The following is a 25628-nucleotide window of genomic DNA, read 5'->3' on the forward strand; positions in this document are numbered from 1 at the left end:
AAGTGTCAGGAAGTCGTTTCTGAAAGTATTAGTATTGAGTGTAGCCACGTATACACCAAGCAGATTCAGTAGGATATAGGTTGCAGTAGGTACTGGGAGATGAAGAAGCTTGCACAGGATAGAATAGCATGGAGAGCTGCATCAAACCAGTCTCAGGACTGAAGACCACAACAACAACAACAACATGGCTTTTGGTTTATTTGAATACTGCTACATACCTTACAGTCTTAAAAATCCTGCACAGACATGAGAACATTTTATTTTTCCATTTTTGTTCCCTCTCCCTTTCTATTATGCTTACCTTCATGATATTCTCATCTACCCCCCTTCGGCTGAAGATCATGAGCTCCATTTATCATAAGTTCTCTAAGCACTTGCCAACAAATATGTCAAGTAAATCACAATAATCTCAGTTATGTGTGACCAGTATCATTTTCCTGGGCCATACCATCTCTGCTGACAGTATTTGCCCCACGTCTGACTGTGTTGCATTCAGCTGCAGCTTGCCATTACTTGGGATGTTTCATGACCTCTGTCAGTTCCTTGGAATGAACAATTTTTTCTGGTGACACATCTCTCACACTGTATCTCTACAAGCTCCTCTGAGAGATGCTTTGACAGGCAAGAACAGTTCTGGCACACACAATGTACATTGGTCTGATAACATGCAGCATGTTTTCGATATACTCAAAACTGCACTGGCCAATGCTTTCATGCTTGCTCACTCAGACATTTCTGTCACCAGTGATGTGAGCAAGTCTTTGATAAGCACCATGCTACAACAGCACAAAGATGACTTGAAGCAAGCTATTTGTTTCTTTTCCAAGGAACTCTCTTCTTGACAACATGAGTGGTCTGCCTTCAATAGGAAACTGTTGGTGGTATAAGAGGTGGTATGCCATTTTAATGAGTTTATAGAAGGCCAGTCTGTAACTATCTATACAGATCACAAACCATGAGGTGGTATGCCATTTTAATGAGTTCATAGAAGGCCAGTCTGTAACTATCTATACAGATCACAAACCAGTCACAGGCGCCATCTGTAATCCTACTAATGACTTGCGCCTTGACACTTTCATCACATAGACCTCATTTGCCAGCACACCACTTATGTCGGTTATATACAAGGTTCCAAGAACACCATCACTGAATATATGTCTTGTACACATCATTTCTTCACTGATGCACTTGGACAGACTGGAGTGGCTCCAACAGGATGATTCAGATATTGGCTATTTATTAAGAGATGAGAATACCTCATTGATTATTGAGCCATGTCACCTGCTATGTTCTTTGTATTTGATGCTATGTGACACCTCCACAAATACTTTCCAGCCCCCCCCCCTCCCCCCTATATCGCAAAATCTTCTCAGTGATCCACAACCTCACCTATCATGGTGTTAAGGCTACTACTCACCTTTTACCAAATGTTTTGTCTGGATGGGCGTTAAGTCAGACTGTCATGCCTGGACACATGCATGCCTCTCATGCCAACACAGTAAAGTTGGACACCATGCTAACCCCTTCCTGGATCAATTTGATATCCCCATAGGATGGTTCTGACATGTGCATCTTGACATTACCTGTTTTCTTGAGATGCATACCGCTGCCTTTTCTTATCAGTAGTGAGACAGGTGATGTAATAGTAAATGCTGAGAGCTGTGTTTTTTGAAATACCTTGGCTGCTTCACTGTTAGCTAATCATTGAGTGATAGAACCCTTGACATTTTTTCTTGGACACTGGACAGCACTTATTCCAGCCCAGGTGGTGGCCAGAACTCATAATGCAAAATAGAGGTGAAGGGTTGTGCAGATGATTCCTAATTTCCATAGATTGTTTTGCCACTACACAGAAATGCACTGTGTCCTTACTTCTAAGATTTCTTGTTGTAAACTAGCTTTCCAATATTCTTCTATGGAGAGTGGTATTCTGCTGAGACTTCACCATTTTACTAAGCAGATCAGGTTACGAAGTTTCTTCTCACATACAGTTTTTCATGTGATTCACTATCCCCATCTAACAATAAAATTCAAATATCTAGAGGCTTGCATTGCTGTTAGGTATCTCCTGCTTTGCCGGTGAAGTGAGAGCATTTATCAATACCTTTCACTCTGGCATAATGTCTCTGGCAATTGGTACACTATGTGATCAAAAGTATCCAGACACCTGGCTGAAAATGACTTACAAGTTCGTGGCGCCTCCATCGGTAAAGCTGGTATTCAGCATGGTGTTGGCCCACCCTTAGCCTTGATGACAACTTCCACTCTCACAGGCATACATTCAGTCAGGTGCTGGAAGGTTTCCTGGGGAATGGCAGCCCATGTTTCATGGAGTGCTCCACTGAGGAGAGGTATCGATGTTGCTCTGTGAGGCCTGGCGCAAAGCCGGCGTCCCAAAACATCCCAAAGGTGTACTATAGGATTCAGGTCAGGACTCTGTGCAGGCCAGTCCATTACAGGAATGTTACTGTCATGTAACCACTCTGCCACAGGCTGTGCATTATGAACAGGTGCTCGTTCATGTTGAAAGATGCAACTGCCGTCCCCAAATTGCTCTTCAACAGTGGGAAGCAAGAAGGTGCCTAAAACATCAATATAGGCCTGTGCTGTGATAGTGCCATGAAAAACAACAAGAGTTGCAAGCTCCCTCCACAAAAAACACAACCACACCATAACACCACCGCCTCTGAATTTTGCTTTGGCACTACACATGCTGGCAGATGATGTGCACTGGGTGTTTGCCATACCCATACCCTACCATTGGATTGCCACATTTAGTACCATGATTCGTCACTCCATACAATGATTTTCCACTGTTCAGTTGTCCAATGTTTATGCTCCTTACACCAAATGACATGTCATTAGGCATTTACTGGCATGGTGTGTGGCTTATGAGCAGCTGCTCGACCATGAAATCCAAGTTTTCTCACCTTTGGCCTAACTGTCACAGCACTTGTAGTTGATCCTGATACAGTTTGGAATTCCTGTATGATGGTCTGGATAGATGTCTTAGTATTACACATTGTGATCCTCTTCAACTGTTGGCTGTCTCTGTCAGTCAACAGACAAGGCAAGCCTGTACAATTTTGTACTGTATGATTCCCTTTGTGTTTCCACTTCATTATCATATCAGAAACAGTGGACCTAGGGATGTTTAAGAGTGTGGAAATCTCACATACAGATATATGACACATGTGACACCCAGTCATCTGACCACATTTGAAGTCTGTGAGTTCCAAGGAGTGCCAAATTCTGCTCTCTCATGATGTCTAATGACTACTGAGGTCGCTGGTATGAAGTACCTGGCAGTTGGTGGCAGCACAATGCACCTAAGGCAACATATTCATAGACTCTGTGTCCAGCACGTGATTCACTGTAGCCCAAGCAGGAAGCAAACAGCCATTTCTAAAAACATGGCCACCGCGTTAACTGTCAACATGTCCGCCTTGATGCTCCAAGTGGACCCAATTCCTGTAGGCACTCCCTTGTCTGTTACACAGAGCTGTCTGCAAAATGTCACCTACAAGTCACTCAGCCAACAACTAGCCATAGCTCATGGGTAAACCTCTATCCTCGTGAAGTAATATGTCGCTGCACCTTAGTGGGGTGTCCGATCCACAAATACCAGGCAACAGGTCAAAGACGTTATGCCAGAGTGGCAGGTAAAAATAAAGGCTTTCACATCCCTCAGTTTGTATATCTGAAACATTTTATGGTTTTATAAACACTAGCATTCTGGAATATTTGAAGTTTGTATAAATAAGTGCACTCTCTGACACGACAATATCAGCCAAAATGATGGTACTTTTATGATATATGACGCAGTCAAATATCCTAAAGAATTGTATCGAAATGGACTCTGCCCTCAAAGGCAGAAATGCTGTGTAGTTGTTACAGTTTAATATTTCCAAAATGGATGCCATCTGCTGCCTTACAATGCTCATGCCTCTTGCCACACATGCTGCTGTCATGATGTGTGACCAATTGATTCACGTCTCCCACACTGGCTGCCATCTCTATCCTTCAGCATGATATGAACACCATGTTGTGCTGGCCCTACGCTGCTCCATGCCTGCCTACACAATGAGAAACAGTCCAGCTGCATCCCACTTGGACCAGCCAAGATACTGCTGGTCAGGCGAACTTGCCACACACATCACCCAACACTGTCCAACCACCATGTCACCTCATTGACCTCAGCTCCACTACCTCACTTCCTCCACCAAACTCCGCTCTGTTGGGAGGGGGGAAGGGGGAGGGAGGAGGGGGGAGGAGGAGGGGGAGGAGGAAGGGGGGGTGCATTCTGAGATGATAACCAACATCAAACGTGTGGTTATCAACTTTTAGAAGAACTACTTTGATTCGTAATTTTATGATCTATGACTCAGTCTGGTATGAACATCCATTATGTGTGCTTGCTTGTATCAGTGTATGTTGTTAAAAGTAATAAAGTGCTTCATCTCCATGTTTGATTGTGTATTGATCTCATCTGCCCAACAATTTGCCTTGGGGATAGGAATTGCCGCAGGTATAATGTTAAGCTTTCAGGTAGATACTTTGTCAATAAAACAGTTTGTAATTTTGGTTAAAAAAATTTTTTCTTGAGAATTCTCTTGAAAAAAAAAAAAAGGGGTAAGTCTTACAAACAGGGTCGTCTTATACCGGGGCAAGTATTGTATCTGGAAACAGGTTGAAGGGCATTGAAACAATGAGTAAGTGGTAATGAAACAATGCATAAGTGGTAAGGTATTGGGTGTTCACACCTAGTTATGGAATGTGGAGGTCAGAGGCTTGCTCACTTGCTAAGGCAGGCTAGGTGGCAATCTGTGGCAGAACTGATGATAGGTACAGTGGTAGTTCAGGCACAGGTGTTTTGGAGCACATCGTTCAGCATACATTGTTGAACACTGCACTCCACAGCAGACAATCCCTAGACCAACATCATCATCAGATGTGACTGAAGAGGGCACTGGATCATCAAGATTGTATTGTGGATCAATGGAAAAGTGTTGCCTGGTTGGATAAATCACATTTCTTGTTATACCAGCTTGATGGTAGTGTCCACTTACACCATGATCCAGGTGAATGACTGCTTGAAATGTGCACCATGCCGTGGACTTTTGTCAGTAATAGAAGTATTATGCTGTGGGGGATTTTTGCCTGGTCTTCAATGGCACCTGTGACAGTAATTGGGAGGAATCATGACAGATGTGGACTATGTGAATATCATTACACATCACTTCATGCTTTAGGTATTACGTGATTTTCCACCAGAAAAGCTGTTCATCTCCCATGCCCAGAATTGTGCAACAATGGTTTCACAAACATGACAGTGAAATGACAGTGATGTCATGGCCACTAAATTTGCCTGATCTGAACCCAATGGAATCAATCTGGGACACTATCCATCTCCAGTTCTATACTCAGATAGCACCAGCTCGTAATTAATGGGAAATGTGTGACCTGCTTTGCATGGTTGTTTGGTGCCACATACCTCTGGAAACCTATCATGGACTTACTGAACCTATGCCATGCTGAATTGCTGCTGTATTGTTTGACAAAGGTCACCCAGCCCGTTATTAAGCAGGCAGTCATTGTTTTGGTTCATCAGTATGTGTCATTTAATTTATAGTATATTAGGTGAGTATCCATCATTGCCTGGATATGTATTTATTCCAATTCCATAAATTCATCTCCCCCTGCTCTCTGACCATCTCCTCCTGTCCCTCACTTTGTCCATCTGCTACTGTCCCCTCTCTCTGTCCATCTGCTCCTCACCCCTCTGTCAATCTGTACTTCCCCCATTGTCAATCTCCTCCTCTTGCATCTTACATCCATCTCCTCCTGCCTCCCCTATCTCCTCTTCACTCACATTAAATTCATCTCCTCCTCCTCCTCCTCTCTCTCCTTGTACATCTCCTTCTTCACCCACTCTCTGTCCATCTCCTTCTCTTTCCTTCCTTCGTCCATCTCCTTCTCCCCCTCTCTCTGTCCATCTCCTCCCCTTCCCTTTCTCTATCTATTTACCCCATCCCCAATATTTTGTGTCCATCTTCTCCTTCTCCCTCTCTATCTGTCCAGCTCTTCCTATCTCCACATTATCACCACCACAGCAGCAGGAGTTTACTGGTCCTTAACCCCACAGTATTTCTATCCAGACATCTGTATTTCTATCCATCTGTACTAAGTTTGGGTAAAATTGATCCAGTGGTTTATAAGGAGACATGGAAGATACATACATACATAAGCTTTTATGATATGTATGGCTGTCATATTTCTGCTGAATCAATGTTTAATTTCTCCAAACATGTGACACTAAGTAAACCATCAACTGGTTTTAAAAAGGGCTCTTGTATTGAAACAGATATTTAAATGAAATTTCCTGAACCATACTTCAATGCAGAGTGAAAATTCTTTCTAGATATTTACATATACAATGAGCACATAAAAATGAAATATAATTATAAAATATTATATTTTGGGGTCTTCTGTTATTTACATAGGACATTTAAGTGCATATACCAGTGTTTAGTAGTAGGAGATAAACAGAACATAAGAAACAAAACTCAGAAAGTTGTAAAATTTTTCAAGTAACTAATTCCCTGCTAATTTTATGTTGAATGAGCCCTCTGTAAACACAAATAGTACACAGTAGTATAAAGATGGTGTATTGTTAATAAAGCATACAAAATTAGTTTTTAAGACTGTTTCACTTTGTTAACATATGCCTTGACACATTACACAAAGATGTAGATTGTGTGATCTATGGCACATGGTGAACAAGTGAAATAAAATAGAAAACTATGTGTTGTGAAGATTATTAAATTGTTTTAACAAAATGACTTCCTTTAAGCATTTTGTACAATGTCTGCAAGTGATGAGCACACTAACACCTCCTCAAAGATTGGTCATTGGCACTTGGCAGGTTGAGTGGTGGAGATGGTAATTGTTGTGGTGGCGGTGGTGGTGGCGACAGGCCGGTGAGGCCCAGTGACACATTGATGACTTGGAGAAATATTTTCCTAGCTTCAGGCACACACCACATTGTTAGCAATGTAAGTAACAGGTGCTCCACTTGGGTGAACCAGGCTGGCAAAGGCTCACAGGTGGCTGCTTTTGCACTGGAAAGGAAATACTTGCATAGGCACCCCACGATGCTGACATCAGGGTGAGCAACAGCTGGCCCAACAGTGGGCCACAGCCTTGACATCAGTGGTACACACAGTGTTGTGCTGCAGCTGCATTCTGAAGTAGCAGAGACCTGCACTTAGGTGACTCAGGCCTGGCTTAAAATCCAATGCTGGGCAGAGAGAAGACTGTTGTGCATGGGTCTTGGTCCAGTGCCCTCTAGCAGGAGATGGATGGCAGCAGCATGGATGGTAGGTCAGCAATGGTGCTGTGGCACCAAGTCCTGCAAGCACACACAGTGCAGGAGGCAGATACCCGTCCCAGTCTTGAACCCCAGACTGAAGTTGGCAGTGTCCCGTCTCCTCATCATCTGGTGTGGAACTTGCATCTTGGTGATGTTGCTGGACTACAACTGAATCTTCATCAAAATCCAAAGCTATTTATATGGCTTTGTGGCACATTTGTTGCACTAAATTACTGCACCCAGTGAAGAAGCTCACAACAATTCTTGCCCTGGTGTGATGACATGGTTCCTCCTGCTATGGCTATTACCATTGTGTGGCACAATTTTCAGCTGAGTACTGCTAACCCATCTTGCAACCCTTTTGCATACATGTTATTCAAACACATGCGGAGTCACACAGCACTTACCAACCAGCAGTTGCTACTGCAATACTTCATGGTGGCTTCTTCCATATTACTCTAAATTCTACTAAAACTGGGTATTGACACTATGATTGGAAAACATTGCTTGTTCAGTTTTGTACTGTACAAACTGAAACACCTTTAGTATATTTGGTGTGCCAACAGATAACAGCAATCTGATTAGAATGCATCAAGTTTATGATCATATACACTGGTGGAATCGTGACTGCAAAAATCTTATAATACACCTACTAAAAACTTTAGGTTTATCTGGTTTTGGTGTAGAAATAATTGCTCTGCCTAATTTCATTCTTCCTATGAGATAATAGTTTGGTGTTACAGCTCTCTTAACAACAAACTATTCACTGCACATGTAGCTGGTCAGGAGTGCAATGACTGCTCATGGGTGGTGGGTGCCATCTCAATGTATGTCAGGAGATGCTTAACTCCCACCTGTGGCCGCCTGGGTTCATGTGATAGCAAGGAAAACAGAATGTTGTAGCAGGCTGTAGAGAAACAATCAATGAACAAAACAATTCTTTATTAATCTAACTGATTTGGACAATTATATGAGCCGGCTGGAGTGGCCATGCCGTTCTAGGCACTACAGTCTGGAACCGAGCGACCGTTACGGTCGCAGGTTCGAATCCTGCCACGGGCATGCATGTGTGTGATGTCCTTAGGTTAGTTAGGTTTAATTAGTTCTAAGTTCTAGGTGACTGATGACTTCAGAAGTTAAGTCGCATAGTGCTCAGAGCCATTTCATTTCAATTATATGAGTGCATCCTCATCTCAGGAAATGCTTGATATTGTCTCTTAATATTTCCCCTCAATATGGCAGGTGAGGTACATATAGTAAACAACCTACAGCATATGCATGCTGCCCAGGAGGTGGTGTTCCAGCACAGCATTGGTGACACATTAGGCTTTGAGTCATTGGCAGCAGACACAGTCCTTAGCAGCCAGTGGCAAGGCAGCAAAGGCATCTTACACTGTAGCCAGAAGTGTCCCATTGGCATGATGGCAGGCAGTGCTGCCCAGGGAGATGAATCCTGGACTGTGTTGCTGCATTACAGTCAAGGCATAGATTCCAGGGCTGCATCCAACGAATACTGGGTGCTACAACATTGCCCAGATGTCTGGAATTTATGATGAGCTTGTCCTAAGGGTTTAAACAGCACTTCCTGATACAGATTGTGTGGAAGAAGCCATGTTTCTGCATCACACATGATTGTCTCAAACACAGGCCATTGCCCAAGGTCTGGTGGCTGCTATATGGTAGTGGGTTGAGCCACAGAAACTTCCTGGAGGATGGCTGCTGTTCCAGGCCATAGACTTAAGGGAGTTTGATGGCACGGGAGCAGCTGCTTCTGCTGAGTTGATGCATTAACAGGTTGTTGACTGGTGGAGAAACTTGTGAATGTCCTAGACTCAGGCCATGGGGGGGGGGGGGGGGGGGGCTGGCTTGTGTGCTTCAACAATACAGACTGATGTACCATGGATAAAACCACATTGGAGGCTATTTGTAGAGAGGTTTGACTATTGTATGGTTCCTGAAGAGAGGCAGTGATTACTGTGCAACAGTGTGAATGAGTAACTAATCTGACCTTGTAAAATTAACCATCATCATCTTACTCTCTTGATACTGTGAATAGTTCAGATAAAGGGATAATTATGGCCACTACATTTCCCAAGGACATACAGGCCTACTGTATGGTTTAATGATAATGTAATCATTTGGGGTAACATATTCTGGAAGTAAAGTAGTTTCATATTTGTATCTCTGGCTGGGGCTATTCAAAAGGACATTGTCACCCCTTAATTGTATACATAGGTTAGAGTTTATACATATATAAGAAAAACTTTGAAAAAAGAAATGGATAGGTTGAAACTAGATATCATGGGATATAATAGGAATTAACAGAGTGCACCTGCAGGAAGAACAGGACTTCAGATCAGGTGATTACAGGTTTATCAACACAAAATTAAATATGGAGAAATACAGGAGATGGTCTGGTAATGAATGAGAAAGTAGGAATATGGGTAGGCTGCTATGAACACAATGATGAACATATTACTGTAGCTGATCCAGGGACAAAGCCAACACTCACCATTGCAGTAAAAGTTTATATGCCTACTAGCTCCACAGATGGAGAAGATAACAAAAGAATGTATGATATGGTAAAAGCAATAACCCAGATATGTTAAGGGATATAAAAGAGAGAACATGCCCAGGGGGGGAAGTAATGAAATGGGAAGGAAGCCATCTAGTATAATTTTGCACTGAACACAACTGAATCATTTTGAATCATTGTTAACACTTGGTTGAGTATCATGAAAGAAGTCTGTATGTGAGGAAAAGACTTTGAGATACTACAATATTTCAGCTAATTTGTATAATGGTAAAACAGAGATTTATAAACTACATTTTAACTGAAAAACTTTTCCAGGTGCATGTGTGAACTCTGACCATAATTTATTGGTTATCAAATTCAGATTAGAGCTGGAGAAACTGTACAAAGACAGGAAATATAGAAGTATTAAGCAAAGAAGGGAAGGCTGAAAGGTGGAAGCAATATATAAGAGGACTATGTAAAAGAGGCAAACTTGAGAACTATATTATGGAAAGGGAAGAGAAAATGAATGAAACTGAGATGGGGATATGGTTCTGAGAAATAATTTGACAGAGCACAGAAATAATGAAGTTGAAACAAGGAACCTGTAGTAAAGACACTGTCACAGATCTTTGGGAGAACCAACAATGGCAAAACTATTCCACCTGATATGCAAGATATGAGATAGGAAAAATACCCTCTGTCCTCAAGAACAATGTAGTAATCACAATTCCAAAGAAGGCAAGTGCTAACAAGTGTGAATATTACCAAACAACCAAAAAAACTGACCACAGGGATGATCAGCTTGAGTTCTGAGCAAATGAATGAACACACAAGGCAATACTGACCCACGGACTTCTCTTAGGAATTGACTGACGAAAGGTAAACTTACAAGTGTAGCATTTCTAGATTTAGAATAAGCTTTTGACAATGTTGAGTGGAGTATTCTCTTTGAAATTCTGAAAGTAGCATGGATAAAATACAGGGAATGAAATGTTAACTACACCTTGTACAGAAACTAGACTGTATTTACAACAGTTAAAGGACACGAAAGGGAGTAATAGTTGAAAAGAAGTTAAAGAGAGCTGTAGGATATCCCTGATGTTACTCAATTTTTGTACTGAGTGAGCTGTAAAGCCAACCAAAGAGAAATTTAGAAAAGTATGGGGAAAGAAATAAAATTTTAAAGTTTATTGATGACATTGTAATTCTGTCAGAGATAGAAAAGGAGCATCAACAAATGTAAAACAAAGAAAATGGAGTGATGTCAAACTAAAGGAGGTCATGACAAGGGAATTAGATGGGAAACAGAACACAAAAAGTAATAAATCATTTACTATTTCAGCAGCAAAATAAAGAAAATAGAAATGATATAACATGTAGACTGCTAATAGTACAAAAAAGTTCCAGAAAAACAGAAACTGTCAACACAGGATATAAATCCAATGGTAAAGAAGACTTTCCAAACAGATTTGTTTGGATTGTAGTGTTGTACAGAAGTGAAATGTGGATGTCAAGCACTTTAGAGAAGGAAATAGAACCCTCAGAAATGCAGTTCCACAGAAGAATGATGAGCATTACATGTAGCCAGAATGGACCTGTACCAAACATGACTGGTGAGATAAATGTACTAACTGATCTTGGATCATATGAAATGACCCATTCCCACGTTGAAGACTCAATCACCCAGAAATCCACTGCTGTGTGAAAATGTTTAACTGTCAACATATATAAACACATTACATAATAACTATGATGATTTTGGACTTTTTGAAAAGATATCCAATGGTAAACAATTATTAGTACTCTGCTTTTGTAATATATGTTTCAAAGATAATTCGCGTAAATACATCCATATATGACATTATTTTCTTTGTATCTTTTGGTATAGGTAAATCCTTGTTTTAGTTCCATGTGAGTTGGGAGCAGGGGCGGATCCAGGATCTCGGTCATTGAGAGGGGGGGGGGCGCAATTTTTTGGTACCTGCCTTCTAAAAAATTAGTTCCAAATAAAACCATTAATACTCTACATGTGAGCGTGCGCACACACACACACACACACACACACACACATATATATATATATATATATATATATATATATATATATATATATATATATATATATAGGTTATAATAGAAGGAAACATTCCACGAAGGAAAAATATAACCCGGAAGGTGTACACAATCAAAGGCAGAGCCACGTGTGAAAGCACCCACGTGATCTACCAACTGACCTGCCTACACTGTGATGCATTCTATGTGGGAATGACCAGCAACAAACTGTCCATTCGCATGAATGGGCACAGGCAGACAGTGTTTGTTGGTAATGAGGATCACCCTGTGGCTAAACATGCCTTGGTGCACGACCAGCACATCTTGGCGCAGTGTTACACCGTCCGGGTTATCTGGATACTTCCTACTAATACCAACCTATCCGAACTCCGGAGATGGGAACTTGCTCTTCAATATATCCTCTCTTCCCGTTATCCACCAGGCCTCAATCTCCGCTAATTTCAAGTTGCCGCCACTCATACCTCACCTGTCATTCAGCAACATCTTTGCCTCTGCACTTCTGCCTCGACTGACATCTCTGCCCAAACTCTTTGTCTTTAAATATGTCTGCTTGTGTCTGTATATGTGTGGATGGATATGTGTGTGTGTGCGAGTGTGTACCCGTCCTTTTTTCCCCCTAAGGTAAGTCTTTCCGCTCCCGGGACTGGAATGACTCCTTACCCTCTCCCTTAAAACCCACATCCTTTCGTCTTTCCCTCTCCTTCCCTCTTTCCTGATGAGGCAACAGTTTGTTGCGAAAGCTTGAATTTTGTGTGTATGTTTGTGTTCGTTTGTGTGTCTGTCGACCTGCCAGCACTTTCATTTGGTAAGTCACACATCTTTGTTTTAGATATATATATATATATATATATACACACCTAAAAACAAAGATGATGTGACTTACCAAATGAAAGTGCTGGCAGGTCGACAGACACAAAAACGAACACAAACATACACACAAAATTCAAGCTTTCGCAACAAACTGTTGCCTCATCAGGAAATAGGGAAGGAGAGGGAAAGACAAAAGGATGTGGGTTTTAAGGAGAGGGTAAGGAGTCATTCCAGTCCCGGGAGCGGAAAGACTTACCTTAGGGGGAAAAAAGGACGGGTATACACTCGCACACACACACATATCCATCCACACATATACAGACACTAGCAGACATTTGTAAAGGCAAAGAGTTTGCCTCTCCCTTAAAACCCACATCCCCCCATCCCCCCTCCCCCCCCCCCCCCCCCCTCCCCACCATACGAAGCAACCATTGGTCGCGAAAGCCAGAATCCGTGTGCATGCATGTGCCTGCCCGTGCCTCCATCTACCCGCCAGTGCCCCCGCACGATAAGACACATCATCTTTGCTTTTTTTAATATATATATATATATATATATATATATATATATATATATATATATATACATATATATATATATATATATATTTAAAAAGAAAGATGATGAGACTTACCCAACAAAAGCGCTGGCAGGTCGATAGACACACAAATAAACACAAACATACACACAAAACTCTAGCTTTCGCAACCAACGGTTGCCTCGTCAGGAAAGAGGGAAGGAGAAGGAAAGACAAAAGGATATGGGTTTTAAGGGAGAGGGTAAGGAGTCATTCCAATCCCGGGAGCGGAAAGACTTACCCTAGGGGGAAAAAAGGACAGGTATACACTCGCACACACACACATATCCATCCATACATACAAGACACAAGCAGACATTTGTAAAGGCAAAGAGTTTGAGCCTAAAAACTCTTTGCCTTTACAAATGTCTGCTTGTGTCTTGTATGTATGGATGGATATGTGTGTGTGTGTGCGAGTGTATACCTGTCCTTTTTTCCCCCTAGGGTAAGTCTTTCCGCTCCCGGGATTGGAATGACTCCTTACCCTCTCCCTTAAAACCCATATCCTTTTGTCTTTCCTTCTCCTTCCCTCTTTCCTGACGAGGCAACCGTTGGTTGCGAAAGCTAGAGTTTTGTGTATATGTTTGTGTTTATTTGTGTGTCTATCGACCTGCCAGCGCTTTTGTTGGGTAAGTCTCATCATCTTTCTTTTTAAATATATTTTTCCCACGTGGAATGTTTCCCTCTATTATACTTATATATATATATATATATATATATATATATATATATATATATATATATATATATATATATATATATATATATATATATATAAATAATAGAGGGAAACATTCCACGTGGGAAAAATATTTCTAGAAAGAAAGATGATGAGACTTACCAAACAAAAGCACTGGCAGGTCGATAGACACACAAACACAAACATACACATAAAATTCTAGCTTTCGCAACCAACGGTTGCCTCGTCAGGAAAGAGGGAAGGAGAGGGAAAGACAAAAGGATTTGGGTTTTAAGGGAGAGGGTAAGGAGTCATTCCAATCCCGGGAGCGGGATCTCATTTCAGGGCAGGATTTGATCCATCCTTCATGAAATCCTCCCCACTCCACCAAGAGTGTCTTTCCGCCATCCACCTAACCTTCGTAACCTCTTAGTTCATCCCTATGAAATCCCCAAACCACCTTCCCTACCCTCTGGCTCCTACCCCTGTAACCGCCCCCGGTGTAAAACCTGTCCCATGCACCCTCCCACCACCACCTATTCCAGTCCTGTAACCAGGAAGGTGTACACGATCAAAGGCAGAGCCACGTGTGAAAGCACCCATGTGATCTACCAACTGACCTGCCTACACTGTGAAGCGTTCTATGTGGGAATGACCAGCAACAAACTGTCCATTCGCATGAATGGACACAGGCAGACAGTGTTTGTTGGTAATGAGGTTCACCCTGTGGCTAAACATGCCTTGGTGCACAGCCAGCACATCTTGGCACAGTGTTACACTGTCCGGGTTATCTGGATACTTCCCACTAACACCAACCTGTCAGAACTCCGGAGATGGGAACTTGCCCTTCAGCATATCCTCTCTTCTCGCTATCCGCCAGGCCTCAATCTCCGCTAATTTCTAATTTCAATTTGCCGCCGCTCATACCTCACCTGTCTTTCAACATCATCTTTGCCTCTGTACTTCCGCCCCGACTGACATCTCTGCCCAAACTCTTTGCCTTTACAAATGTCTGCTTGTGTGTGTGTATATGCGGATGGATATGTGTGTGTGTGCGAGTGTATACCTGTCCTTTTTTCCCCCTAAGGTAAGTCTTTCCGCTCCTGGGATTGGAATGACTCCTTACCCTCTCCCTTAAAACCCAAATCCTTTTGTCTTTCCCTCTCCTTCCCTCTTTCCTGACGAGGCAACCGTTGGTTGCGAAAGCTAGAATTTTATGTGTATGTTTGTGTTTGTTTGTGTGTCTATCGACCTGCCAGTGCTTTTGTTTGGTAAGTCTCATCATCTTTCTTTCTAGAAATATATATATATCTAAAAACACAGATGATGTGACCCACCGAACGAAAGCGCCGGCAGGTCGTCAGACACACAAACAAACACAAACACACACATGAAACTCAAGCACCCGCAACAAACCGTCGCCTCATCAGGAAAGAGGGAAGGAGAGGGAAAGACGAAAGGATGCGGGTTTTGAGGGAGAGGGTAAGGAGTCATTCCAATCCCGGGAGCGGAAAGACTTACCTTAGGGGGAAAAAAGGGATATACACTCGCACACACACACATATCCATCCGCACATACACAGACACAAGCAGACATTTGTAAAGGCAAAGAGTTTGGGCAGAGATGTCAGTCAAGGTGGAAGTACAGAGGCAAAGATGTTGTTGAAAGACAGGTGAGGTATGAGAGGCGGCAAATTGAAATTAGCGGAGATTGAGGCCTGGCGGGTAACGAGAAGAGAGAATATACTGAAGGGCAAGTTCCCATCTCCGGAGTTCTGACAGGTTGGTGTTAGTGGGAAGTATCCAGATAACCCGGACAGTGTAACACTGTGCCATGATGTGCTGACCGTGCACCAAGGCATGTTTAGCCACAGGGTGATCCTCATTACCAACAAACACTGTCTGCCTGTGTCCACTCATGCGAATGGGCAGTTTGTTGCTGGTCATTCCCACATAGAAAGCTTCACAGTGTAGGCAGGTCAGTTGATAAATCACGTGGGTGCTTTCACACGTGGCTCTGCCTTTGATCGTGTACACCTTCCGGGTTACAGGACTGGAGTAGGTGGTGGTGGGAGGGTGCATGGGACAGGTTTTACACCGGGGGCAGTTACAAGGGTAGGAGCCAGAGGGTAGGGAAGGTGGTTTGGGGATTTCATAGGGATGAACTAAGAGGTTATGAAGGTTAGGTGGACAGCGGAAAGACACTCTTGGTGGAGTGCGGAGGATTTCATGAAGGATGGATCTCATTTCAGGGCTGGATTTGAGGAAGTCGTATCCCTGCTGGAGAGCCACATTCAGAGTCTGATCCAGTCCCAGAAAGTATCCTGTCACAAGTGGGGCACTTTTGGGGTTCTTCTGTGGGAGGTTCTGGGTTTGAGGAGATGAGGAAGTGGCTCTGGTTATTTGCTTCTGTACCAGATCAGGAGGGTAGTTGCGGGATGCGAAAGCTGTTTTCAGGTTGTTGGTGTAATGGATCAGGGATTCCGGACTGGAGCAGATTCGTTTGCCACGAAGACCTAGGCTGTAGGGAAGGGACCGTTTGATGTGGAATGAGTGGCAGCTGTCATAATGGAGGTACTGTTGCTTGTTGGTGGGTTTGATGTGGACGGACGTGTGAAGCTGACCATTGGACAGGTGGAAGTCAACGTCAAGGAAAGTGGCATGGGATTTGTAGTAGGCCCAAGTGAATCTGGTGGAACCAAAGGAGTTGAGGTTGGAGAGGAAATTCTGGAGTTCTTCTTCACTGTGAGTCCAGATCATAAAGATGTCATCAATAAATCTGTACCAAACTTTGGGTTGGCAGGCCTGGGCAACCAAGAAGGCTTCCTCTAAGCAACCCATGAATAGGTGGCGTATGAGGGGGCCATCCTGGTGCCCATGGCTGTTCCCTTTAATTGTTGGTATGTCTGGCCTTCGATAGTGAAGAAGTTGTGGGTCAGGGTGAAGCTGGCTAAGGTAATGAGGAAAGAGGTTTTTGGTAGGGTGGCAGGTGATCGGCGTGAAAGGAAGTGCTCCATCGCAGCGAGGCCCTGGACGTGTGGAATATTTGTGTATAAGGAAGTGGCATCAATGGTTACAAGGATGGTTTCGGGGGGTAACAGACTGGGTAGGGATTCCAGGCATTCGAGAAAGTGGTTGGTGTCTTTGATGAAGGTTGGGAGACTGCATGTAATGGGTTGAAGGTGTTGATCTACGTAGGCAGAGATATGTTCTGTGGGGGCTTGGTAGCCAGCTACAATGGGACGGCCGGGATGATTGGGTTTGTGAATTTTAGGAAGAAGGTAGAAGGTAGGGGTGCGGGGTGTTGGTGGGGTCAGGAGGTTAATGGAGTCAGGTGAAAGGTTTTGTAGGGGGCCTAAGGTTCTGAGGATTCCTTGAAGCTCCGCCTGGACATCAAGAATGGAATTACCTTGGAAAACTTTGTATGTAGTGTTGTCTGAGAGCTGACGCAGTCCCTCAGCCACATACTCCCGACAATCAAGTACCACGGTTGTGTAAGCCTTGTCTGCTGGAAGAATGACGATGGATCGGTCAGCCTTCAGATCACGGATAGCATGGGCTTCAGCAGTGGTGATCTTGGGAGTAGGATTAAGGTTTTTTAAGAAGGATTGAGAGGCAAGGCTGGAAATCAGAAATTCCTGGAAAGTTGGGAAAGGGTGATTTTGAGGAAGAGGAGGTGGGTCCCGCTGCGACGGAGGACGGAACTGTTCCAGGCAGGGTTCAATTTGGATAGTGTCTTGGGGAGTTGGACCATTAGGAGTAGGATTAGGATCATTTTTCTTCATGGCAAAGTGATATTTCCAGCAGAGAGTACGAGTGTAGGACAGAAAATCTTTGACAAGGGCTGTTTGGTTGAATCTGGGAGTGGGGCTGAAGGTGAGGCCTTTGGATAGGACAGAGGTTTCGGATTGGGAGAGAGGTTTGGAGGAAAGGTTAACTACTGAATTAGGGTGTTGTGGTTCCAGATTGTGTTGATTGGAATTTTGAGGTTTTGGGGGGAGTGGAGCTGGAAGTGGGAGAGTGAGTAGATGGGAGAGACTGGGTCTGTGTGCAATGAGAGGAGGTTGAGGTTTGCTGGAAAGGTTGTGAAGGGTGAGTGAGTTGCCTTTCCGGAGGTGGGAAACCAGGAGATTGGATAGTTTTTTGAGGTGGAGGGTGGCATGCTGTTCTAATTTACGATTGGCCTGTAGGAGGATGCTCTGAATAGCCAGTGTGGATGTGGGAGAGGGAAGATTGAGGACTTTTAATAAGGACAGGAGTTTATGGGTGTGTTCATTGGCTGAGTTGATGGGTAGGTGAAGGATTAGGTGGGTGAGGGCAATGGATTGTTCAGTTTGGAACTGGTATAGGGACTGACGGAAAGAAGGATTACAGCCAGAGATGGGAACTTTAAGTGTGAGGCCTTTGGGGATAATGCCAAATGTCAGACAAGCCTGAGAAAATAAAATATGGGAGTGTAATCTGGCTAGGATGAAAGCAAAGATGATGTGACTTACCGTGCGGGGGCGCTGGCGGGTCGATGGAGGCACGAGCAGGCACATGCATGCACATGGGATTCTGGCCTTTGCGACCAATGGTTGCTTCGTCGGGGGGGAGGGGGAGGAGGGGGGAGGGGGGAGGGGTGAGGGGGGAGTGGGGGAGGGGGGACGGGGGGATGTGGGTTTTAAGGGAGAGACAAACTCTTTGCCTTTACAAATGTCTGCTTGTGTCTGTGTATGTGCGGATGGATATGTGTGTGTGTGCGAGTGTATACCTGTCCTTTTTTCCCCCTAAGGTAAGTCTTTCTGCTCCCGGGATTGGAATGACTCCTTACCCTCTCCCTTAAAACCCACATCCTTTAATCTTTCCCTCTCCTTCCCTCTTTCCTGACGAAGCAACCATTGGTTGCGAAAGCTAGAATTTCATGTGTATGTTTGTGTGTCTATCGACCTGCCAACACTTTCGTTCGGTAAGTCACATCATCTATATATATGTATATATATAATAGAGGAAAACACTCCACGTGGGAAAAATATATCTAAAAACAAAGCTGATGAGACTTACCAAACAAAAGCGCTGGCAGGTCGATAGACACACAAGCAAACACAAACATACACACAAAATTCAAGCTTCCGCAACAAACTGTTGCTTCGTCAGGAAAGAGGGAAGGAGAGGGAAAGACGAAAGGATGTGGGTTTTAAAGGAGAGGGTAAGGAGTCATTCCAGACCCGGGAGCGGAAAGACTTACCTTAGGGGGAAAAAGAGACGGGTATACACTCGCACACACACACATATCCATCCACACATATACAGACACTAGCAGACATATTTAAAGACAAAGAGTTTGGGCAGAGATGTCAGTTCGAGGCAGAAGTGCAGAGGCAAAGATGTCGTTGAATGACAGGTGAGGTATGAGTGGCGGCAACTTTAAATTAGCGGAGATTGAGGCCTGGTGGATAAGGGGAAGAGAGGATATATTGAAGAGCAAGTTCCCCTCTCCGGAGTTCGGATAGGTTGGTGTTGGTGGGAAGTATCCAGATAACCCGGACGGTGTAACACTGCGCCAAGATGTGCTGGCCATGCACCAAGGCATGTTTAGCCACAGGGTGATCCTCATTACCAACAAACACAGTCTGCCTGTGTCCATTCATGCGAATGGACAGTTTGTTGCTGGTCATTCCCACATAGAATGCATCACAGTGTAGGCAGGTCAGTTGGTAGATCACGTAGGTGCTTTCACATGTGGCTCTGCCTTTGATTGTGTACACCTTCCGGGTTACAGGACTGGAGTAGGTGGTGGTGGGAGGGTGCATGGGACAGGTTTTACACCGGGGGCAGTTACAAGGGTAGGAGCCAGAGGGTAGGGAAGGTGGTTTGGGGATTTCATAGGGATGAACTAAGAGGTTACGAAGGTTAAGTGGACGGCGGAAAGACACTCTTGGTGGAGTGGGGAGGATATCATGAAGGATGGATCTCATTTCAGGGCAGGATTTGAGGAAGTCATATCCCTGCTGGAGAGCCACATTCAGAATCTGATCCAGTCCCGGAAAGTATCCTGTCACAAGTGGGGCACTTTTGTGGTTCTTCTGTGGAAGGTAGATAATAGAAAGAAACATTCCACATGAAAAAATATATTAAAAACAAAGATTCCATGACTTACCAAATGGGGAAGCACTGGTAGATAGGCACAATAATAAAAACACACAAAATTTCAATAATAGGTGTAAAGCAAAATGTAGGACTATTGATAGAGAGATACTGAATGAAATGTGTTTGGCTGCCAAGAGGGCAATGCACGAAGCCTTCAATGACTACCGTAGCAGAATATAGTCAGGTTATCTTTCACATAACTCAAATAAATTATGGCCATATGAAAAGGCTGTTAGTGCCACCAAAATCAGTGTCCAGTTCCTAATGAATGTGACAGGAACTGAAATTGGGGGTAGCAAAGCAAAAGCTGAAATGTGGTTCCTAAACTTTCCCAGGATAATAATCGGTTGTATTCATATCGGGTTTCTATGCAAAACATATCATCATCTGGACACAGTATTTTGGTGGTCCACCTGGCTGCCATCTTCAGCTGAGTAGGCCATCACACTATCTTGCTGGAACTGAAATCAAACACGACGCAGCGAATCCTTACTGAAGGACATAAAATGTTGTATGGTGAGACACAAGTGGTTGCCCCTGTTTTGTGGTATTGGGACTGTTTAGTGAAAGAAGCCACTGAAATCTGGCTATCTAACAATATTAATTGTATAAACAGAGATAAAGGGTATCCTTTAAATAAGAATAGCAAACCTGCTCTGTTTGGCATTAAGAAACAACAGTTCTTGCTTCGGTCTTCAAAAACTGTCAGTAGTGTTTGATATCAATTTATCATTCCCACAAGCTTTCACTATTGGTGCACTGTTGTGCCTGTCACCAGAGGGCAGTTATGTTCACACACATGGGGTGAACCCATGGTCAGTGTATAAAGGAGCTGCTGAGGCATTTAATTTCAGTTCCAATGATACAGTGCGATGGCCTACTCACCTGGAGATGGTGGCTAGGTGGACTGCCGAAATATTGTGTTTAGATGATGATATGTTTTGACTGGAGACCCAATACGGATACAACCAAAAGCTGAAATGCTTAATTCCATTTTCAAATATTCTTTTATAAAGGAAAACCTAGGAGAATTGCCTCAATTTAATCCTCGTACCACTGAAAAGATGAATGAAATAGTATTAGTGTCAGTGGCGTTGAGAAACAGCTGAAATCATTAAAACTGAAAAAAATCTCCATTTCCCAATGGAATGCCTGTCAGATTCTATACTGAATTTGTGGTTGAGTTAGCCCCTCCTCTAACTATAATCTATTGTGGATCCCTCGAACAAAAAACCATGCACACTTCTTGGAAAAAGACACAGGTCACACCCGTCTACAAGAAGGGTAGTAGAAGTGATCCACAAACTACTGTCCAATATCCTTGACATCTATTTGTTGTAGAATCTTAGAACATATTCTGAGTTCAAACATAATGAGGTATCTTGAACAGAATGACCTTCTCAGTGCCAACCACCATGGATTTCAAAAACATTGATCATATGAAACCCAACTCCACTTTTATTACATGACATACTGAAAGCCTTGGATTAAGGCAACCACATAGATGCAGTATTTCTTGATTTCCAAAATGCATTTGACTCAGAACTGCACCTACACTTACTGCCAAAAGTATGATCATATGGGGTATCAAGTGAAATTTGTGACTGCATTGAGGACTTTTTTGGCAGGGAGGACACAACATGTTATCTTGGATGGAGAGCCACTGTCAGATGTAGAAGTAATTTTGGGTGCGACCCATGAAAGTATGTTGGGACCTTTGATGTTCATGTTGTATACTAATGATATTGCAGACAATATTAACAGTAAAATAAGGCTTTTCTGAGATGAGGCATTTATCTATAACAAAGTAGATAAAGAAGCTGCATAAATATTCAGTTAGATCTTCATAAGATCTCAATGTGGTGCAGAGGTTACCAACTTATTCTAAATGTTCAGAAATGTAAAATTTTGCACTTCACAAAATGAAAAACATAGTATCCTATGACTATAATATCAATGAGTCACTGTTGGAATTGGCCAACTCATACAAATACCTGCGTGTAACACTTTGTAGGGATATGAATGGAATGATCACATAGGTTCGTTGTGGGTAAAGCAGATGATAGACTTCAGTTCATTGGTAGAATACTGGGGAAGTGCAATCAGTGTACACAGGAGATTACTTAAAAATCACTTGTGTGACCAGTTCTAAAATAATACTCAAGTTTGTGGTACCCGTAGCAGATAGGACTAACAGCAGATATTCAACATATACTGAAAAGGGTAGCACAAGTGATCACAGATTTCTTTAATCCATGGGAGAGTGTCACAGAGATACTGGAAGACTGTGGAAGATAGGCATAAACTATCCAAAGAAAGTCTGTTAACATAGTATAAAGAACTCTAGGAATATTCTATAACCCCCTATACATTGCCTACACAGGGATCATGGGGATAAACTTAGGATAATTACTACAAGCACAGAGGCATTCAAACAGTCATTCTCCCCATGCTCCATACGTGAATGGAACAGGAAGAAACCCTAGTAACTGGTACAATGGGGTGTACCCTCTGCCATGCACCTCATGGTGGTTTGCAGAGTATAGATGTAGATAGAGGTAGATGCTAAAAACGAGGAAACCAGATAAAACAGTCCTCCTATGTCACTAGGTAAAACATGTTGGTGGATGCTCCTTAGGAAGGATATTGCTAAAGTGTGCCCTGAAATTTTCACTGCTCTTTCAGTTCAGATTGCAGAATGTAGATAGTTTTAAGTTAGAATGGGCTAGGACCAGACAGGCAGCTCTAAAAGACTTTATGACAGACATTAGTATGTTGGTACCAAGCATTAGGCTTTAAGTAAATATCATAACTGTCAGGTGATGGCAGCTGCTTTCAGTTTGCAACTGTAACATGGGAATGATGGATGCACCAGCTTGATGTTTTATTTTTTATGTTTTGTAGTTTGAGTTGACAATACATGTGTATGCCTTCTTTTTAAGTTGTGATGAGGCCCAAAGGCATAAATTTCTTTAAAAAAATAGGTTATAACTCAACAGTCTGTTATCCTTACATGTCTGTTGGTATAAGGAGGACTGTTTTATCTGGTTTCCTTACTTTTGGCACTTGAAAATAGGATAATGTTGTCCCAAACATGTGGCTAGAATCACACAATTGACAACTGGGCTGAATATCCTCAATATTGCTGGAATGACAATTGTGTGATGTCTTCACATCAGTTAATCTGTGGGGAAGTGTTATGGAATTGCTGAAGAAACTGAACTGGCAGACTTTTGAAGATAGATTTAAATTATTACGGGAAAGCTCACTTACAAAGTTTCAAGAAATGGATTTAAATGATGACTCTAACAGTATACTACAACCCCCTAAGTATCATTTCTGTAGGGATCGTGAGGTCACTATTAGATTCATTGCACCATACATAGAAGCATTTAAACAGTTATTCATCCTTTGCCCCATGCATGAATGGAATGGAGAAAAGCCCTAATAACTGGTACAATGGAGTGTAACCTTGCCATGCACTTCACAGTGATTTGCAGAACACAGATGTTAATGTAGAAAGAATGACGAGGTACTAAACTTAGTTGGTAAGAATAGGTTTTTATGGCACAATTTGATTAAAAGAAGGTCTTGATTTACAAGACAAGCATGACCAGGGAGTGAGATAGTAAAAACTGCAGAGGAAGTTCAAGTCTTGACTTTAGGGGGCAAGTTCAAAGGGATATAAGTTGACGTATTTACTCAGGGGTGAAGAGACTTGCACAGGATATACTAGCTTGGAGAGCTGTATCTTTGGAATCAAGACCACAGCAACAATCTGAAATATATATAGCTAATAAACTTACTGTACATACGTGTACAACTGATATTCCATCTGTCAGCTGTTTTATGTTTCTTAAAGTTCTAGGTGTTGCCATTAGACTTATCTCAATGACAACTTCATTGATAATGGCTCCTGGAAGAGTTAAAGTGTGAAAGCTACAACAAAATTTCGATTTGGATGCTCGCTTCTGAGAGTCCATGTTTATCAATGTGCCGCACTAATTCAAGTCTATCAACACCCAGATTTCTCCACAAGAGTTCAATCATGACATGGTTGCTGAGTAGATGTGTATGATGCCCTTGTCTCAGAAATATATGTACAACTCTGTAGTTTAAATGAAACAACATTGCGCCATCCTAAGATTTAAAAAAAAAAAAAAAAAAAAAAAAAAAAAAAAAAAAAAAAAAAAAAAAAAATTACTTACCTTTTGGAAGATAGTAGTTCCAACTGATGTGTTGGTGTACTGGTGAGGGCTCACTATTATCTGAAAGTCGTGATGATGAATGTAAGAATGGATGAAACCATAAGCACCATAGGCAATGAGGTCATTGCCACTGGTGCCACATTGCAAGCATCAGCATCATCACAGCTCTGAAGGCAACCACGGACGTAGCTGAAACACAATGGATACACTTTGTTTATTCATTAATTCAAACAGTCACCAATAATTTTAAAATAAAGTGCCACCAGTGGTGCAAACAAGTTCTTCTGAAGTTCATCTAATGATTTAGTATTCCGCTGTTTATTAACAGGTGCAACATTTCCTGTTATTATGAGGAAGCAGTTACTGGGGTTGGTGCACAGTGATTTCATTAAGCCATATAGATAACGATATGTGTCTAATCAAGACATTGGGTACCAGAAAATGATTGAGTACATTGTAATAGCAACTACACAGTAGTGTACTTTTGTTGTTAAACAAGAAGGAATGAATATAATTATGTTAATGGGAAATAACTACTTACAAAAAGGTGCTGATTCATCAGTTATACTGAAAAACTGTTAATACTCTGCTCACTGGGGTCTTTATGTTTTTCAGAAAATTAAAATTTATCACTGTTATATGTACAGCTGTAGGCTGATAAATAGGGCCAGAGTAAGTTAGTGCTTATCGGGGCTCTAGACCCCAGCCTCCAGGTGGACAGAGGGTCTCCACTCTGACTGAGTTCTTAACTGGCTGTCTAAGAAGAACCACTCACGATACAGTCATCATCATTGGATAAAATATGAACAAAAATATGAAAAAAATTTCTTCCTTTATTATATCCACTATCTTAATAAATTAACATAAATCGGTTTTAAAAAAGAAGATTGAATATAATGCATAATAATTGTGATTTATATTTTCTTGTTGAACAGAAGTGTTCTGCAGTCTTGTGTAGTTACTGAATACCTAGTCCCAATACAGCAAAAAACTGCCACTGTGTAGTTGTGCAGTAGGATGTATTCCTTTCATGACAAGTTCCAACTATTTATAAACTCTGTACGCATGGAGCTGGGTAGAAGTTTTCACCACAACAATAGGCGGGTTACTTCGAACACTTTTGTGCACTCTGAGATACATTCTCCACTCCCCTCCTCCTTCTTCTGTTCACTGTTGTTATCACTTGTTAATTGTTTTAGAGCTGAACTGTTAATTCATGTGGCAGTATTGTTTGGACTGTTGTAATGTGCATTATATGAGGT

General features: G+C 42.4%; 1 protein-coding gene across 1 annotated transcript in view; it reads right to left on the bottom strand.

Moving 5' to 3' along the window:
• The window catches only part of LOC126187371 (uncharacterized), a 1107325-nt gene that overhangs the window by 19366 nt on the left and 1062331 nt on the right, over positions 1-25628 (bottom strand). Inside the window, exon 6 of the mRNA XM_049928416.1 lies at positions 24367-24555. Within this exon, the coding sequence (XP_049784373.1) occupies positions 24423-24555 (133 nt within the window). The 3' untranslated portion in view covers positions 24367-24422. The remainder of the gene's footprint in view (positions 1-24366; positions 24556-25628) is intronic.

Source organism: Schistocerca cancellata, chromosome 5 (genome assembly GCF_023864275.1).
Source record: "Schistocerca cancellata isolate TAMUIC-IGC-003103 chromosome 5, iqSchCanc2.1, whole genome shotgun sequence".
NCBI classification, from domain to species: domain Eukaryota; kingdom Metazoa; phylum Arthropoda; class Insecta; order Orthoptera; family Acrididae; genus Schistocerca; species Schistocerca cancellata.